This window comes from Hemiscyllium ocellatum, chromosome 22 (assembly GCF_020745735.1).
Source record: "Hemiscyllium ocellatum isolate sHemOce1 chromosome 22, sHemOce1.pat.X.cur, whole genome shotgun sequence".
In the NCBI taxonomy this organism is placed as follows: domain Eukaryota; kingdom Metazoa; phylum Chordata; class Chondrichthyes; order Orectolobiformes; family Hemiscylliidae; genus Hemiscyllium; species Hemiscyllium ocellatum.
This window is the reverse complement of record NC_083422.1, coordinates 40,579,373-40,598,736: the sequence shown is the minus strand read 5'-3', so window position 1 is coordinate 40,598,736 and position 19,364 is coordinate 40,579,373. Positions and strand designations below refer to the sequence as shown.

General features: G+C 40.7%; 1 protein-coding gene across 1 annotated transcript in view; it reads right to left on the bottom strand.

The window, feature by feature from the left end:
• fhip2a (FHF complex subunit HOOK interacting protein 2) overlaps positions 1-19,364 on the bottom strand; it is a 60,930-nt gene that overhangs the window by 34,746 nt on the left and 6,820 nt on the right. Inside the window, exon 2 of the mRNA XM_060842125.1 lies at positions 5,296-5,374. Within this exon, the coding sequence (XP_060698108.1) occupies positions 5,296-5,374 (79 nt within the window). The remainder of the gene's footprint in view (positions 1-5,295; positions 5,375-19,364) is intronic.

The following is a 19,364-nucleotide window of genomic DNA, read 5'->3' as shown; positions in this document are numbered from 1 at the left end:
TATGAAATTTATGCCTATGAATTTCCTTATTGTTATAAGCAAGGCTTGTCTTGCAATTATGATTGTTCTGTTAAGTCCCGTTTGATGAAGCTGCTCAATTAAAAAAAAAGTTCATATATCAAACAACAACAGTACTTATTTTCCCATTGGTTGAGCACCATACGTGCCATAGTTCTTGATAAATTATAGCACTCACAAGGTGTGAACTTTTAACTTTGTCAAACATTTGCCACTAAGAATTTGTGAAGCATTTTTGACAAAAACAGCCAATTTTGATTTAGAAAACAAGTCAGGAACAAGCTATTCCAAACTGAACCAAGGCATATTAGAAGAGAATGGTCAAAACCAATCAACTAAACAAACTGAATGAGCACTTCAATATCTCATGTTCACGAGAGCCAAAATGTGACACTTTCATTCCTGATTTCTCTGTGGCAAATTTGAAAACTGGGTTGAATACTGAGGACACTTGAAAATTACTATGTGAACAGGTAGGTGAATTTAATAAATCCTTAGATAGAAACTGAGCCAAGGAAAAATCAAACACTGGTCACAGTACCATTTAACAATGTCAGCTATGCAAAGCAATTGGCATGGCAAAAATTGTTACTAATCATATTGCAAGTTTGAACTTGCAAAAATTATGGATAATTAAAATACTCCACCTTCTACTTCCTGCTGATATGTTGGTTAATTTTTTCCATTCACATTAATTTCAATTCATCAGTGTTGTTGCTTTCTCCAATAGAAAAAAAATACTCTGCAGGAAGTTTCCAGCTGCCTACTGAACCAGCTGCTCTGACAGTCAGCAAACAATCTGTTCAGTTCAGCAGCACTGTTTAAAATTAGAGGTTAACAAAAGAGCCACTGAGAAAGATGAATCTGACTACCTGACATGTCAAAATCAGTTGCTTTGTTAAAGATACTGCATACTTTTGATAAATCTCCTGGCCCCGATGGGATACATCCTAGAGTTCTGAGAGAGGTGGCAGAGGAAATAGCGGAGGCATTGGTTGAGATCTTTCAAGAGTCACTGGAGTCAGGGAATGTCCCGGATGATTGGAAGATCGCTGTTGTAACCCCTTGTTCAAGAAAGGATCAAGACAAAAGATGGAAAATTATAGGCCAATTAGTCTAACCTCGGTTGTTGATAAAATTCTAGAATCCATCATTAAGGATGAGGTTTCTAAATTCTTGGAAGAGCAGAGTCTGATTAGAACAAGTCAACATGGATTTAGTAAGGGGAGGTCGTGCCTGACAAACCTGTTGGAATTCTTTGAAGAGGTGACAAGTAGGTTAGACCAGGGAAACCCAGTGAATGTGGTCTATCTAGACTTCCAAAAGGCCTTTGATAAGGTGCCACACGGGAGGCTACTGAGCAAGGTGAGAGGCCATGGTGTTCGAGGTGAGCTACTGGTATGGATTGAGGATTGGCTGTCTGACAGAAGGCAGAGAGTTGGGATAAAAGGTTCTTTTTCGGAATGGTAACCGGTGACAAGCGGTGTTGAGGCCGCAACTGTTCAAATTATATATTAATGATCTGGATGAAGGGACTGGGGGCATTCTAGCGAAGTTTGCCGATGATACAAAGTTAGGTGGACAGGCAGGTAGTCCTGAGGAAGTGGGGAGGCTGCAGAAGGATCTAGACAGTTTGGGAGAGTGGTCCAGGAAATGGCTGATGGAATTCAACATGAGCAAATGCGAGGTCTTGCACTTTGGAAAAAAGGATAAAAGCGTAGACTACTTTCTAAACGGTATGAAAATTTGTAAAGCCAAAGTACAAAGGGATCTGGGAGTGCTAGTCGAAGATTCTCTAAAGATAAACATGCAGGTTGAGTCCGTGATTAAGAAGGCGAATGCGGGGATTCAAGATGGCGGCGACCCAGCAGGTCTGAGTCTGCAGTGCACCTCCCAAGACTTGGACAAAGTGGATCGCCCACCCCCACCACACTCACCAAATCATCTAAAATAGCTTTTATTTAATATAATTAGTTGTTTGGTAGTGTTAGTATTAAATTTAAATAATCTAATCTCTTAGGAAAAATGACTAAAGGGAGGAGAGCCCACAGCTCTCAGCAAGCAGGAACCCCTCCCCCACCCTCTCTAGCTGCAGCTGAGGCGTCCATAGCTGCCCCGGGGGACTTACTGACAATAACAAGCCTTGTGGAGATGGTCACCAAGCTGGACGCGAAAATCGACGCATTTATCGAGGAGTCCCGAAATCGCTGGGAATCACACTCGGCCGAGCTGCAAAAGCACGGCCGAGACATCCAGGAACTCGAGCGCCGAGTCGGAGGGGCGGAGTTAAAGGCCGCGACCTCCGAGACTGCAGCTCAATCGGCCGCGGATCAGGTCCGGGCTCTCGAGCAGCGAGTCCGGACCTTAGAGAATTACATCGACGACCTCGATAATCAAGGTCGCCGAAAAAATATTCGTTTGCTGGGCCTTCCCGAACGGGAAGAGAAAGGCCAGCTCGCAGCATTCCTGGAGCAGTGGTTGCCACAACTTTTGGATCTGGAGGCTGGATCAGGCCAGGTATGGGTAGAACGGGCCTACCGGGTCACAATACGCGGGCCTGGCTCGAACCAGCGCCCACGCCCGGTCCTGTTCCGGCTGCAGAGCTATAGGGAGAGGCAGATACTCCTAGATGCCTCTAGAAATCTTGAAAAAGATCCCAAAGCCATGATCTATAAAGGATCCAAGATCATGTTATTTCAGGACTTCTCCCCGGCTCTGGCTCGAAGGTGGAAGGCGTTCGATGAGGTGAAGAAGTGTTTAAGGGACTTAAATATTCAATACTCCTTACGCTACCCAGCAACGCTATGTTTTAACCACGAAGGATCCGGGTATAATTTCAGATCTCCAGAAAAGGCTAAGGAATTTTTGGACTCTCTTAAATAAATCGTAAGAGACAATGTGTGTTGGCTTGCCTTTTCCCCACTCCAATTTATATCCCCCCTCTTTTTCTTATCTTACTGTTTATTATCATCTTGGGGGGGGGGGGGGAGGGAATTATTTATTTGCTCTCCATTTAACGATTTTCTCCACCCCCTTAGGGTTCTTTTATTTTATTATTATACGTACGTATGTGTGTATGTACATATATGTGTATGTATGTGTATATATGTATATATATAAGCCGGGGGGTTTAGTTAATGTTGGTGGGGAGAGGTGGTTACCTTATTCTATTTTACTTTTGTCTCTAGGAGCGGGGTTATTTTCCCTTGCTATTTTATATTATTATATTTAATTACAATTTGTTGAAGTTGTAATTTTACAGTTATATATGTTTATACATGGTATTGATACTACCAAATATACTCAGGTGTGGGTAGGGGGTAGGGTGCTCACTGTTAACTCTAGCTCTGTATCATGTCTGAATTCTCCTCATCCTATTAAGGGTGGGGCACTGGTTGGGAGAGGATATGACGGACCATTGGAAAAGAAGTGATACCCCCTGGGAACAAGGGGGATAATCTCCATTCAAATATGTTTTTTTTCATTATTTAGAAATAGTTTTCTTTTTATTATACTGTTATGAGTGTATTAGAGAACCTTTATTTTTGTAAATTCTATATGCTCTATGCTCGGGATGTTTTAGATAGGGTTTCCCCTCCCGAGGGGTCTCGGATTTACTCGGATGATCATGGTTGATCAGTCGGTTAAGTGGTGCACCTGGAATGTCAAATAGGAAGAGATTATTTTCTGTTCTCTCTTTCCATATAAGGAAAAATATTTTGGTGAACTGGGTGGCTGAAGGTTCCCCTGGACTTTCAAATTGGCCCAGATTAATCATGGAATGTATTCCCCCTGACTTCCTTACAAATATGGTGCACCGAAAGACCGCATTATTTTATAAAATATGGCAGCCCTTTTACATAGATATTTTGGCTATCCTACAAGGGCTTTTATTTAATTGAGATTACAAACATGGCTGGTCCGGGGCCCCTTGGGAGAGGAATCCCGCACGAATACGGGTTTTGTTATATATGATGTTAACACATTCCGAGCAATTATTTCAATATCCAACTTCTATGTTAACCGTTGGGGGTTTTTTTCCCCCCACTTCTTTTTTTTCTCTCTCTCATTTTCTCTTATTTGAAAGATGTAAGTGACTCAATTATACACTCTGGCTAATTGTAGGTTAGATTAGTAGTTAATTGAGTTTTGTTTTTTCTCTCTCGGTATTTTTCTCTTGTTAAATTTTGATTATTGTATATTTAAGATTTATTTATATATCAATGTTTGTACTTGAGAGTTTTGTTTATTTTTGTAAATTTGTTAAAATGTTAAATTTCTAATAAAAATATCTTTAAAAAAAAAGAAGGCGAATGCAATGTTGTCACTTATCTCAAGAGGGTTGGAATATAAAAGCACCGTTGTGCTACTGAGACTTTATAAAGCTCTGGTTAGGCCCCATTTGGAGTACTGTGTCCAGTTTTGGTCCCCACACCTCAGGAAGGACATACTGGCACTGGAACGTGTCCAGCGGAGATTCACATGGATGATCCCTGGAATGGTTGGTCTAACATACAAGGAACAGCTGAGGATCCTAGGATTGTATTCATTGGAGTTTAGAAGATTAAGGGGAGACTTAATAGAAACTTACAAGATAATACATGGCTTGGAAAGGGTGGACGCTAGGAATTGTTTCCGTTGGTCGAGGAGACTAGGACCTGTGGACACAGCCTTAGAATTAGAGGGGGTCAATTCAGAACAGAAATGCAGAGACATTTCTTCAGCCAGAGAGTGGTGGGCCTGTGGAATTCATTGCCGCAGAGTGCAGTGGAGGCCGGGACGCTAAATGTCTTCAAGGCAGAGATTGATAGATTCTTGATGTCACGAGGAATTAAGGGCTATGGGGAGAATGCGGGTAAGTGAAGTTGAAATGCCCATCAGCCATGATTGAATGGCGGAGTGGACTCGATGGGCCGAATGGCCTTACTTCCACTCCTATGTCTTATGGTCTTACTTTTACTCACCATCACCTGAAGCAAATTCTACTTGTAAATTATTCCTGTGAGCTGAGCACTTGCTGACTGTGAAATCAGTTATTACAATAACTACAAATTCCCTTCATGGCTAGCTGGGCAGAATATAGATACTTAAATAATAGTGCTGGTTAAAATTTGAAAAAACAAACTGAGCAGAAAATTTCATTATCTCCACTCACTTTTCTAGTTAACAATTGGCTCTGTTCAAACTTTGGCCAGGATTTATTTTGTGTATTGCAGTTCATAAATACATTTTGCTGATACAGGATAAAGCAAATGAAATAAAAAATAAGACCCCTACCTGACGTATCAATGTAATAGTGAGTAATGGCCTTCCAATGAAATACAAAGTCTTCTTGCAGTGGGAGGGAAGGAGCCAACTAAACATTCAAAATAGAAATGATACAGCAGGTTAGATTTCTTGAAATACAGAACTTCAATGAATGCTGCAAGCTAAGTATTTCACTGATATGCAAAGTTTAACTGACAAACTCATTTAAGTCATCTCCTACAGCTTTATAATAGAGGGGAAAGTTCATTTTTCAAGAAATATGCAAAATTCTTTTTTTAGATTCCCTACAGTGTGGAAACAGGACCACTTTGTGAAGTGATGTGGTATTACAATACCACAGACTGGCTGTGCTGTTTATAACTTGTTAAACTTTTACTTCTTGTCATCTCTTTCTTGCAACTCCATCTTTCTTTCTCTTTCCAATGTGTTTTCTGTACAAAATGTCTGTACAATCTGGAAGCAGAATTAATAGGTTCAAAAAGAATAAAAGAAGCACTGGTTTGCATTTTTGAAAGGGCATGAGAAAAGGCAGGGGCATGGATAGAATACCCTAATTATAATGAATACCCAAATGTTTGGGAGTAGGATCGCAACTGTCACTGACTTTGGCGAACTGCATATAAGCATTTAGTAATACCAAGACTATTTACAAGCCTTTTTTTTCCATCTTGAGTGATGTTTTATGTCCAAAGATCAGACTGCTAATTTTTAGAAAATAACATTTGGGATATTATGCCAATGGCACCTGCTTTCTAACTTCCTATTTATCTAAATGTTATTACAAAAGTATGAGGAAGGAGCAGAGCTCCAAAAGCTTGCAATTACAAATAAACCTGTTGGACTATAACCTGGTGTTGTTTGACTTTTGACACTGTCCACTCCAGTCCAACTCTGGCATTTCCACATCATAATTCTCTAGCAAGCATTACGAAATAGTTAAGATGAAGTTTTGCAAACAGTTCAACACCAGAAATACTGAAATTATCCACATTGTTACCACCTTTACATAGGTACCTCTGACTTAGAATCCATTCATCTCCCTGGCTGTTATGTCAGGCCTGTTTTCTTTCAGCTGGCACAAACTGTGGCTGAGTAGTCTGCTTCCATGACACGAAATTTCTATACAGCATCTGTAATCTTCTACTATTGTAGGTAACTGTATATACCCTCTGCACCTTCAGATCAGTCTACTCCTCATTCATCATTCACTTTCAGTCATTATGTCCCCCTTAAACACTGTACTTCAGGAATCACAAAGCAAATACAACTGGTCCTTTTTGAGATTAGAAGTCTGTAGTTGCTATGCCTTTAAAGCACTACAACTTTTTTTTCTGGAATGGCTGATCACTGACTTTATTTCACAATTTTCTATTTGTCCTCTCTGTGCAACATTGCTTAAAATTGAGTAAGCAACAGCCTTAAGCTGTTGATCGACAATCTTACCTTGGGTTTCACAAATTTAAAAAGTATATCTGAAAGTTTCCACAAGATTAGATCTGTGTAAATCCGTTTACAGCATGCTTAGATTTCGTTTGGAGGCAATCAAAAATACAGAATCACTTCTAAGCTACCACATGCTGAACTGAATATAACTTAATACAATTAAACATGTATTCCTTTTTTCGACTTTGATTATATTTTTACTATCCCAGTAATTTACTGGTCAGAAACACTTAGTTCAAATAAGTTTCAAAATGGTAGTTCCTTTCATTGTTCATTCATGGGATTATGTCACCAACTGGGCCAACAATCATTGCCCATACCCAACTGCCCTCAAGAAGGTGATGGTGAGTTGCCTTCTTGAACTGCTGCTGTCCATGTGATGTAGGTGGATCCATCATGCTGTTAGGGAAGACTATCTAAGATCTTGACTCGTAAGTGAGAAAACAGTGGTTTATTTCCAAATTAGGAAGTGTGTGGCTCAGAGGGGAACTGACAGAAAGTGGAATTCTCATGCATCTTCTGCTCCTCTTGGTGATCAAGGTTACTTGTTTGGAAGGTGCTGTTGAAGGAGCATGGGTGAATTGCTCCATTATACAAACTCTTACATTGTGAGTTGGTGGTGAAGGAAATGAACGTTGAAAGTGATGAATAGGATGTCAATCAAATAAAGGATGATGCCAAGCTTGTGGAGGAAAAAGTGAGGACTGCAAACGCTGGAGTTCAGAATCAAAACGTGTGGCGCTGGAAAAACACAGTTGATCAGGCAGCATCTGAGGAGCAGGAGAGTCAATGTTTTGAGCATAACCTCTTCATCAGGAATTTGAAAAGGTAACTTTCCTCGGATGCTGCTTCACTGGCTGTGCTTTTCCAGCGCCACACTTTTTGACACTGAAGTCAAGACTGTCCAGAGTTGTTGGATGGAGTTGCACTCATTCAAAGAAGCAAAAGAGTATTCTGTCACACTCCCAACCTTGCACCTTGTTAATGATGGACAGACACTGGGGAGACAGAAGTTATTCATCTCAAATTTCATACATTAGATCCCCTCTTTTAGCCACAGTATTAATATGACTGATCCAATTCAGTTCCTGGTGAATGGTAACCCGCACTATGTTCATAGTGATGGCAATGTAGGACCAATAGTTAGATTCTCATGGTGAAGATGATCATTGCCTGAATTCACTGCGGCGTGAATGTTGCTTGTTACCTAGCAGCCCAAGTTTTGATACTGTCCAAATCTTCCTGCATAAGTACACAGACTGCATGAGTATTTCAAGAGCTGTAAATGGTGGAAACTGCACAGTGAACATTCCCAATTTGACCTCATGAAAAGAAAGGGTCGTTCATGAAGCAGCTGAATGCATGGATTCAACTACCTTAAAAAATTCCTACAGTTAATGACTGGGACTGAAATGATTGAACTCTAACAATCACAACTGTCTTCCGTTGTCCTCTGTAACTCCAACTAGTGGAGGCTTTCCTCCTGGTTCTCATTAACTCCAATTTTACTCGGGACCCTTGCTACCATTCTCAGCTGAATATTGGCATGATGCCAAGGATTCTCACTCTTAGTTCAGCTTTTTTGTTCATGCTTGAACAAGACTACAATGAGGTCAGGAGCTTAGTGGTCCTGCAGAAACCAATGTAAGAGCCACTGATACCACTGTCAATGAACCCCTACATCATTTTGCTGAGAAAGAACAAATTTGGATTTGCTTTTCAGAGTCAGGTCATATCTGAACAAGTTCCCACGTTGCTGAGTAGATGCCATGTTTCTAGCTGTACAGCGTAGTTTGGATAGGAGTACAGCTAGCTTTGGGGCATGTTTTCAGTACTATTGCCAGAATGTCGACAGATTCTAGAACATTTGCAGGATCCACTGCCATCAGTTTTTATTAGATTAGATTACACTTACAGTGTGGAAACAGGCCCTTCGGCCCAACAAGTCCACACCGACCCGCCGAAGCGCAACCCACCCATACCCCTACATTTACACCTTACCTAACTCTACGGGCAATTTAGCTTGGCCAATTCACCTGACCCGCACATCTTTGGACTGTGGGAGGAAACCGGAGCACCCGGAGGAAACCCACGCAGACACGGGGAGAACGTGCAAACTCCACACAGTCAGTCGCCTGAGTCGGGAATTGAACCCGGGTCTACAGGCGCTGTGAGGCAGCAGTGCTAACCACTGTGCCACAGTGCCACCCACAGTTAGAGTTATTCCTTGTTATCACGTGAAGGGAACTGAATTGGTGGAAAACTGGAATTTCTGATGCTTGGGATCTCGGGAGGATGACAACATGGATCTCGCACTCAGCTCCTTCGGTTAAAGATGGATGCTTTAACGTTTTCACTGAAGTGCGAGGATCACTCATCATTGAGAATCAGTATACAATAATAAAGTTTCCATATCCAGCAAAAGGATCTAATTTAAATGTAAAACAATTCTTAGACCTGTTGAAACAGTGCTGCAATTTTCAGTGTGGGTAGAATGAATAGACCGACGCTGTACATTTCTGTCCACTTGTACCTTGAACCAACTGCAATAGAATCATCAAATCCAGTCCTTACTGTTGAATGGCAGAACTTAGTGGATTTGACTCATTCTGGTATATTGCATAACTGTAGGAGGAATCAGGACAGATTTCTCCCTTAAAATATTAGGGTATGCCAATATCATAGATACATTGTAAAAACCATAAATTTAGAGTTAAATATAGCCACTTCCTGACACATGCCCTTTTTAATAATGTCAACGAGCATGAGTTCAAAGGTGCAGGACAATAATTACCTTGCTATGTGAACTAGGTATTGCTACCAACTGCCCCCAAAATACTTTAAAATTGATCATGCTGACAAACTGAATGAAGGTGTTCAACATATTACAAATCACTGTTTACTTCTAATGATTTATTCAGATGATAGACCAAAAGCTTTATGCTATTCAGGAATGCTAGAAAGTGGCAAATCATAGACTAATTGTTAGTATTCAGCATTCTGTGGTGAAATATTGCATTGCATGTCTCTATATCATAAACCATAACTATAAGAAAATCAAAATTACATAAAAAAGGTAAAAGCTAAGTAATCAATAAAGGACTCCAAATATGTATGTATATATTTGATTTTGCCACAGTAAACATAGTATGAATACCTCAATATTTTGTCAGCAACCTGAGCAAAATCTATTTTGGTAGGTCTTATTTAAGCTGATCCTTCAAATATTATGATCTCAGTTAGAGTGGTTAATTCTGAGTTAGGAGAAATGAGGACTGCAGATGCTGGAGATCAAAGCTGAAAATGTGTTGCTGGAAAAGCGCAGAAGGAATGATTCCTGAAGAAGGGCTCATGCCCGAAACGTCGATTCTCCTGCTCCTTGGATGCTGCCTGACCTGCTGCGCTTTTCCAGCAACACATTTTCAGCTCTTAATTCTGAGTTAATCTGATAAACTTTATATTTAACCCTTGTGAAGTTAGGATCATTGATAATTTGAAAGAACATTGTCAACTTGAAGAAAAATACCCATTATGTCCTTAACACGGTCTACAAACATGCTAAGATTTTGATGATGAAGCAAAGGTGTGAAAATTGAAGGTTCTGTTGTTCTTGTCCCCCTCTAGGCCTCTTGGCATCTAGGCTTCAGAAGCTCTGGAATTGGGCAAAAAAAAACTTGGTGATTGATTAGATTAAATTACTTACAGTGTAGATTAAATTACTTACAGCCCAACAAGTCCACACCGACCCGCCGAAGCACAACCCACCCAGACCCATTCCCCTACATTTACCCCTTCACCTAACACTACAGCAATTTAGCATGGCCAATTCACATAACCTGCACATTTTTGGACTGTGAGAGGAAACTGGAGCACCCAGAGGAAACCCAAGCAGACACGGGGAGTGTGCGCAAACTCCACATAGTCAGTCACTTGAGGCGGAAACTGAACCCAGGTCTCTGGCGCTGTGAGGCAGCAGTGCTAACCACTTTGCCACCATGCCACAGTCCATCTTGTTGGCACACACATTGGGCTTATCATTGGTAGAAATAGTGAATATTTACGGTCGAGGACGAGATGCTGATCAAGTGAGTTGCTTTGCTCTAGATGGTGTTTGAGAATCTTGATTGTTGTTTGAGCTTCATTCACCAAGGCAAATGGAGAGTATTCCTGATGTGACTTCTAGGTAATAGGAAAGTTTTAGACCGAGGAAGCTAAACAGTATCTCAGCCTCAAATCATCTAGAGTAGCTACTGTATTTATACAGCTGGCCTGTTAATGGTGACTTCCAAAATGCTGATGGTGAGGGATTCAGCAAGGTTGTTCAATGTCAAGGTGATAGTCATTACCTTCTTAGAGATAGTCATGACCTGGGATTTGTGAGGCGTAAATGTTGGTTATGGACATGTCAATTCTGGATGTGCCCAGATCTTGCTGCATGTGGACACAGGTTGCTTCAGAATCTGAGGCATTATACATGATTCTAAACACTCTAAATTTACCTGTCAAAAAAAAATTCACTTCTGATATTATGGACAGAAGGTCATTGATTAAAATGTTTGGGTTTGGCACACTGAGCTGTTGAACTCCTCAATAGCGACAACCATTTTTCTTTGTGCTTGTGATTTCAAACAATGGAAAATTCCACCAACCCTCCTACACCCTGATTCTGATTAGTGCCAATTTTGCTCGGACTCCTTAATGCTGCACTCGGTCAAACACTATCTTGAATCGCTTTCATGTCATCTCTTGTCCATGATTAGATCACAGCTATAATGAGGTCTAGAGTTCAGTGGTTCTGTTGGGATCTAATCTGAACATTGATGAACTTGATAGTACTGTCAATACCACCTTTCATCACTTTGCTGACAACTGAAAGTAGACTGATGATTTGCGATTTTTGAGAAGATTGGTATCTAAGGTTAAGATTCAGGTTGTAAGTTTGCTCGCTGAGCTGGTAGGTTTGTTCTCAGAAATTTCATTAGCATGCGAGGTAACATTATCAGTGAGGAGAAAGTGAGGATTGCAGATGTTGGAGATCAGAGTCAAGAGTGGGTTGCTGGAAAAGCACAGCAGGTCAGGCAGCATCTGAGGAGCAGGAGAATCAATGTTTCAGGCAAGAGCCCTTTTTTCGGGCTTTTGCCAGAAATGTCGATTTTCCTCCTCCTCGGGTACTGCTGACCTGCTGTGCTTTTCCAGCACCCCACTCTTGACCAACATCAGCAGAGAGCATCCAGTGAAGCACAAGTGTTCTGTCCTGTATTATCCCAGCTGAAGTGGTGTCCTCCTCCATCTGTATGTGACAGATTAAGAAAGACACCACTTCGACTGGGATAATACATCCATCATCTGGATTAGTGGTGCTGGAAGAGCACAGCAGTTCAGGCAGCATCCGAGGAGCAGTAAAATCGACGGTTCGGGCAAAAGCCCTTCATCGGGATGAAGGGCTTTTGCCCGAAACATCGATTTTACAGGTCCTCGGATGCTGCCTGAACTGCTGTGCTCTTCCAGCACCACTAATCCAGAATCTGGTTTCAAGCATCTGCAATCATTGTTTTTACCTGATACATCCATCAGAGGACAGCTAAACACAGACACGCATGGGAATTCCTAGAGGCCTGGTTTTCAAACCAGAACTCCATCAATAAACATTGATTTGGACCCCATTTACCAACTTCTGTGAAAAAGAACCGGAAATGACATCAGCCACTGTAACAGACCACGACACATAAATAGAAAGCAGGACAGAACACCAGTGCTTCACCATAGGCTCAGTGAAGATGTTACCTAGCATGGTGACGAAATATCTGAGAACAAACCTACCAGCTCAGTGAGCAAACTTACAACCTGTAGACTGATGAGTTGGCAATTGGACAGACTTAAAATGTCTCACTTTTTGTAGAAGGGATATACATGGGTATGTCAATGAGGGGTTCAAGGAGATATACCTAATTCTGTTGACACAATTTCATGTCATCCACCCTTAAGCTTCTGCTGTAACCTATACATCATTTGATTTGTTAAGTGGTGAAGGCTGAGAGAGTGTTTTACCATTGTGCAGAATCTTTCATTTCTGACAATCTTTACGATTTGCAGATAAATGGTCAAGAATAAGACGTTCGTAAAATGCCTTACTTTACATAATACAAAATGTGCCAAAATATTATACATGCCTTTAATTTGTTTACCTTGACTTTAATTTAGTTTTAGAACATATTTCACAAATTAGCTGCAATCATTTCCAGACCACAAAACAGACGGAAATTGACCATTGCTTTACCAGGAGTCATTGAAGGTGAATGAGCAATGTCTTCATTTTAAACTTCTCATCCAGTTTTCAAATACTCCATTGCATCACCTCCCTTCATCAATGCAATATCCTGCAGCTTATATCCTCTGAAATACCTGTTCTCTAATCCTGGCATCTTAAGCATTCCAGAATTAAAAACTTTTGGAAGGCTGACCCCTCTGCAATTCTTCCACCCCCAAACCCCTCTGCCTTGCTACCTTCATGTAAGATGCTCTTCAGTGTCAACCATGTCTCAGTTGAAAGCATTCTCACAGCTCAGTCAGAAGCTTCCAGGTTTCAAGTTCCACATGAGAGTTTAAACACAAAATTAAAGGCTTACACTCCAAATGTAACATTACTCCAGGTGCCACCTATGGGTTGAGGCATCAAATCAAATTTTAAACTGCTTTCTCGGGTGCTTGTAAAAGATCTCATGGTTCGATTTTGAGTCCTAGAGTCCTGGCCAATATTTGTCCCTCAATCAGCATCACAAAACAAAATTAACTGGTCATTATCAAATTTCAATCTAGAACATAGAACACAGAACATAGAAAAATACAGCGCAGTACAGGCCCTTTGGCCCTCGATGTTGCGCCGATCCAAGCCTACCTAACCTACACTAACCCACTATCCTCCCTATGTCTATCCAATGCCCGTTTAAATGCCCATAAAGAGGGAGAGTCCACGACTGCTACTGGCAGGGCATTCCATGAACTCACGACTCGCTGAGTAAAGAATCTACCCCTAACATCTGTCCTATACCTACCATCCCTTAATTTAAAGCTATGCCCCCTCATAATAGCTGACTCCATACGTGGAAAAAGGTTCTCATGGTCAACCCTATCTAAACCCCTAATCATCTTGTACACCTCTGTCAAGTCACCCCTAAACTTTCTTTTCTCCAATGAAAACAGCCCCAAGTGCCTCAACCTTTCCTCATACGATCTTCCTACCATACCAGGCAACATCCTGGTAAACCTCCTCTGCACCCGTTCCAGTGCCTCCACATCCTTCCTATAGTATGGCGACCAAAACTGCACACAATACTCCAGATGCGGCCGCACCAGAGTCTTATACAACTGCAACATGACCTCAGGACTCCGGAACTCAATTCCTCTACCAATAAAAGACAGTACGCCATATGACTTCTTCACAGCACTATTTACCTGGGTGGCAACTTTCAGAGATCTGTGTACATGGACACCAAGATCCCTCTGCTCATCCACACTACCAAGTATCCGACCATTAGCCCAGTACTCCATCTTCTTGTTACTCTTACCAAAGTGAATCACTTCACACTTGCCTACATTGAACTCCATTTGCCACCTTTCTGCCCAGCTCTGCAGCTTATCTATATCCCGCTGTAACCTGCCACATCCTTCCTCACTGTCAACAACTCTACCGACTTTCGTATCATCCGCAAACTTGCTCACCCAACCTTCTAGCCCCTCCTCCAGGTCATTTATAAAAATGACAAACAACAATGGTCCCAAAACAGATCCTTGCGGAACACCGCTAGTAACTGCACTCCAAGACGAACCTTTACCATCAACTACTACCCTCTGTCTTCTTCCAGCCAGCCAATTCCTAATCCAAACCTCCAACTCACCCTCAATGCCATACCTCCGTATTTTTTGCAGTAGCCTACCATGGGGAACCTTGTCAAACGCCTTACTAAAATCCATATACACCACATCTACCGCTTACCCTTGTCCACCTCCTTAGTCACCTTCTCAAAGAATTCAATAAGGTTGTGAGGCACGATCTGCCCTTCACAAAACCATGCTGACTATCCTTGATCACATTATTCCTATCCAGATGTTCATAAATCCTATCCCTTACAATTCTCTCTAAGACATTGCCGACAACAGAAGTGAGACTCACCGGCCTATAGTTACTAGGGTTATCCCTACTCCCCTTCTTGAACAAGAGAACCACATTTGCTATCGTCTGAACAAGGGAATGTAATCTGTTTACATTACAACAGTGATTACACTTTTAAAATAGTTATAGAATCACAGAATCCTTACAATGTGGAAGCAGGCCATTTGACCAATCATGTCTACTCAGACTCTCTGAAAAGCACTCTGCATTCCATTCAGACCCACCCTCCTATGCTATCCTTGTAACCCTGCATTTCCCACAGCTAATCCACCTAGTCTGCAAATGCCTGAACACAATGGGCAATTTAGCATGGGCAATCCACCCTAACCTGCACATCTTTAGACTGTGGAATGAAACCAGAGCAACCAGAGGAAACGTGGTAGTGAAGGACATTACAGCCGAACCTCGATTATCTGACATTCAATTATCAGAATTCTGGATGATCCGAACAAGATCGCAAGGTCCCGATGCTTGGCTAAACTGTGTTATCCAGCATTCAATTATCTGAACAAAATACTCCCCGAGCTCATGTTGTTCGGATAATCGAGGTTCCTCTGTATATTAATCCAAATCGTTCCTTTCTTTAAGGGTCTAATTCTTTAACTAAAGTTTTTTGGTCATCTACCGTAATATCCCCTTTGTGGCTCACTGTCATATTTTAACAATGTTCTTATGAAACACTCTGAAATGTTTATTGTTCAGAAGGTGCTAACAACTATAACAGTTGCTGTTGTATCAATATTAAATTTTGGATCCTCCTTTAATTGCACGCCAGCTATAAAGTATTAAAAAGCACGTCCATATTCAAGGTTATTTAAAAAGTGCAAAATTGAATATCATTTAGAATAAAATAATGTAATCAATAAGCAAGTTTCACACAAAAATTGTACCTCATTAGTATTTTAACTTGCACAATCTCCAAGCTATTTCTTAACACCACTGAAACTCTCCCACTTCTACGCAATTTGAGGCAACAATTCAATTAAGCTGCAGTGTATTATTCTGAAGTGTTAACAATCCAACAGAAAGGATCCTGTTCCAATCATTTATATCTTTAAAAATGATTCCTGACTGTTGGCAGTGCCAGTCAGAACACAGCATTTTGTACCTTGCAACCTGATTGTCAACTGATGAAACCAATCCAGGGTGAATGGATATCCCTCTATTAACCTAGATAAAGAACTGGAGCTTAAAGGACCCAAATTTCTACTCACAACAATTTTATACCACTGCTAAACTTCTTAAAATTAACCACAAGATTCAAATGCATGCTAAACCCACTAGCTGATGGTAAATCCAAAGCTTAATGCCCCAAAGAAGAAATAAGCAGGGTCATTACTACTGATGCGCACTTAACCCAAAACAATAGACATTGACATCTTGTAATGGTTAATAGAACATTGTTACTGCATGGGTAATCTTCAGCTGGTCCCCTTCAGAACATTTCATGATGAATGATACACAATTAAAGGTTCATCCAATTGAACGTTTGTTAACTGCACGAATAGTCCATCATAATTAACAATCGTTAAAATTTATTGAAATGTTTAGCAATTGCATCGTAGCTTCTGTACTGTATTTGCACAACCTTACAGTTATCTATTACCAAACAAATTCAGAGGGCTGAAGTTTAATTCTCTAAATATGTTACAACAAGTTAGTTATCTAAAAGATTAAGTGCATTCCCCAGTCATTGCACAGGTTTCAATGTATAGAAACAGGGTGACAAACATCAAATTTAGGCAGAAATAATATGATGCATATCTGAGGTGCAGCCTCGACCCATACTAGAATATATTTCCTAAATTAGAGAGGTGAGTTTGCAACACTGTCAGCACTATTTGGTTAGATTAACACAGCTATCAAAATACAAGGTTTAAATTTGCAGTGGCACATTTCGAGGTAATTTAGAATACAACTTGGTGCTGCCAACCTCTTTCTCTTCAATTTTGCATGATCTGACTCAATTTTCTTTCTTCAACTAATCCTAATTATTCAAAAGCTTGTGCAATGGAATCAACAGCAGGCCCTCTCAAACCAGTCACTGGTAATAGTACAGAAAAGTAAAGTGTAACGAGGGATCTGTTGAAGCTTGTTAATAAAACTAAGTGGCAATACAGGTTATGTTAGGTAGGTAAAACACATCAGGTTTTAGTAATGGATTCTCATTAACATTGACTGTACAATATCGTTAGAGTGTCTTTCATTACTTGGCCTAAAATACCTCAAACAAATTCGAAGTCCAATCACTCAAGGTTTATGATTCTCTGTAAATCATAATTTGTTTTCCAACAGGACTAAAACACAAACATCAAAATTAAATCCTTTTTGCTAAATAATCCTCACTGAAAATGGATAGAAGTAATGTTTTCACCGTTTGCTAGTCTGTAAACAATATATTTCACAAACTAATAGATTAGTCCTACGCTGAAAGGGTACAGCGCAAATTAGAATTGATTAGTGCTTTGGTGAAGATATAGATCTAGACTCTGAAATATTTTTAAAGGATTCATTAACATTGGGAGAGATGTTGAATTGACTTTTGTTTAAGGGTACTGTTGATTGTTTTATTCCAATAAAAAAAATTAAGGATTGCCTCCACTGCCACTGTAGAATTTGTCACAGCTTGTCAAAATGTGAGCAGAGTTTTCAGAGGAAGTTGTTGGATGACGATTAGCCAGAAGCTGCCTCAGTGAGATGAGAGCAGTTGGTAACTATGGACTATCATCTGGTTGGGAGAAAACCTGAAGCAACCTTGAGAAGTGTCAAGTTGAGCCAGCAGAAGCATATACTTTACCCTGTTGTTATTTCCACTGTCAATAGTTAAAAAATCATCACCCTTTATAGATTAATCAGTTTTTGCAAGGAATACTCAAAGATGAGTATAATGTACTTGAGCTAAGATAATACTAGTCTCTGTTAAAATAAAACAGAAACTAGAGCCTTGCTTCCTCAATATCTGAGCAATTATTTCCCCCAATACAATTTTATGTACAGCTGATTTGAAATCATTTCATTTAAAATTTATCTCCTGAATAAAGACATTATTCATGGCAATGGAAATCTACACAAGATGATTTGATGGCAACTAAAGTTCTGAATCATATTTGCATATGAACAATCTTGCAGTTCACATGCTTTTCAAAAAAATACTATTTCCAAACTCCAATTTGGTACAGTGCTGAAAATGTGTTGCTGGAAAAGCACAGCAGGTCAGGCAGCATCCAAGGAGCAGGAGAATCGACGTTTTGGGCATGAGCCCTTCTTCAGGAATGAGGAGAGTGTGCTAAGCAGGTTAAGATGAAAGGTAGGGAGGACGGACTTGGGGGAGGGGCATTGGAAATGCGATAGGTGGAAGGAGGTTAAGGTGAGGGTGATAGGCCGGAGTGGGTGTGGGGGCGGAGAGGTCAGGAAGAAGGTTAGGTTAGGAAGGTGGTGCTGAGTTTGAGGGTTGGGACTGAGACAAGGTGGGGGGAGGGGAAATGAGGAAACTGGAGAAATCTGAGTTCATCCCTTGTTGTTGAAGGGTTCCTATGCGGAAGATGAGGCATTCCTCCAGTCGTCGTGTTGCTATGGTCTGGCGATGGAGTAGTCCAAGGACCTGCATGTCCTTGGTGGAGGGGAGTTGATGTGTTGAGCCACGGGGTGGTTGGGTTGGTTGGTCCGGGTGTCCCAAAGGTGTTCTCTGAAACGTTCCGCAAGTAGGCAGCCTGTCTCCCCAATATAGAGGAGGCCACATCGGGTGCAGCAGCATTCTTATGAAAGTAATATTTTGAAATCAAGATGCAGCATGAGCAAAATTATTGTATTCAGTATAAAATGGATTTCTCTGTTTTACTCAAAGGACTGGAGCAACTTTCCACACAGCTTAACCTCCATGCCCTAGGACCTCGAAGCAGAAGTAGACCATTCACTTTTGCAAGTCTGATCTGTCATTCAATAAGTTCACAGCTGATCTGGTTATGGTCTCAACTCTACTTTCCTGTCTGCACCACATATTCTTTCATAATTAATTTAAGAAAAATCTGTTGAATTTTTTATATTAATGTATCTATCGAGCGCACTCATTGTATATCCCCTTTGAAAACTTGGTGGAATACCACTGAGGGAAACTTTACCAAGCACCAAACCTCTGTCATGTGTTAGCTTGCCAGCAAACATTTGAAATGAGATTGCTTGAAGTTTATTTTAATGCAAAAAGAACAAAAAACAATTGCTTTCAATATCAGTACATGTAGTATGGGATTGAACCAGACTGATCAAGCTCCAACTTTGATCACTGTGGTGAATTAGCTGATCTCAGATGAAATGACACAAAAATTATCATAAGTGGTCAGAGTTTCTATGGGAAAGGTGACAGAAGTAAACCCCAGTGTACATGGTGAGGACAAAAATCAGGCTCAGCTGCAACAATCAGTACAGTCAAGATCCAGCACAAATTATCACCTTCAATTAATGATCAAAG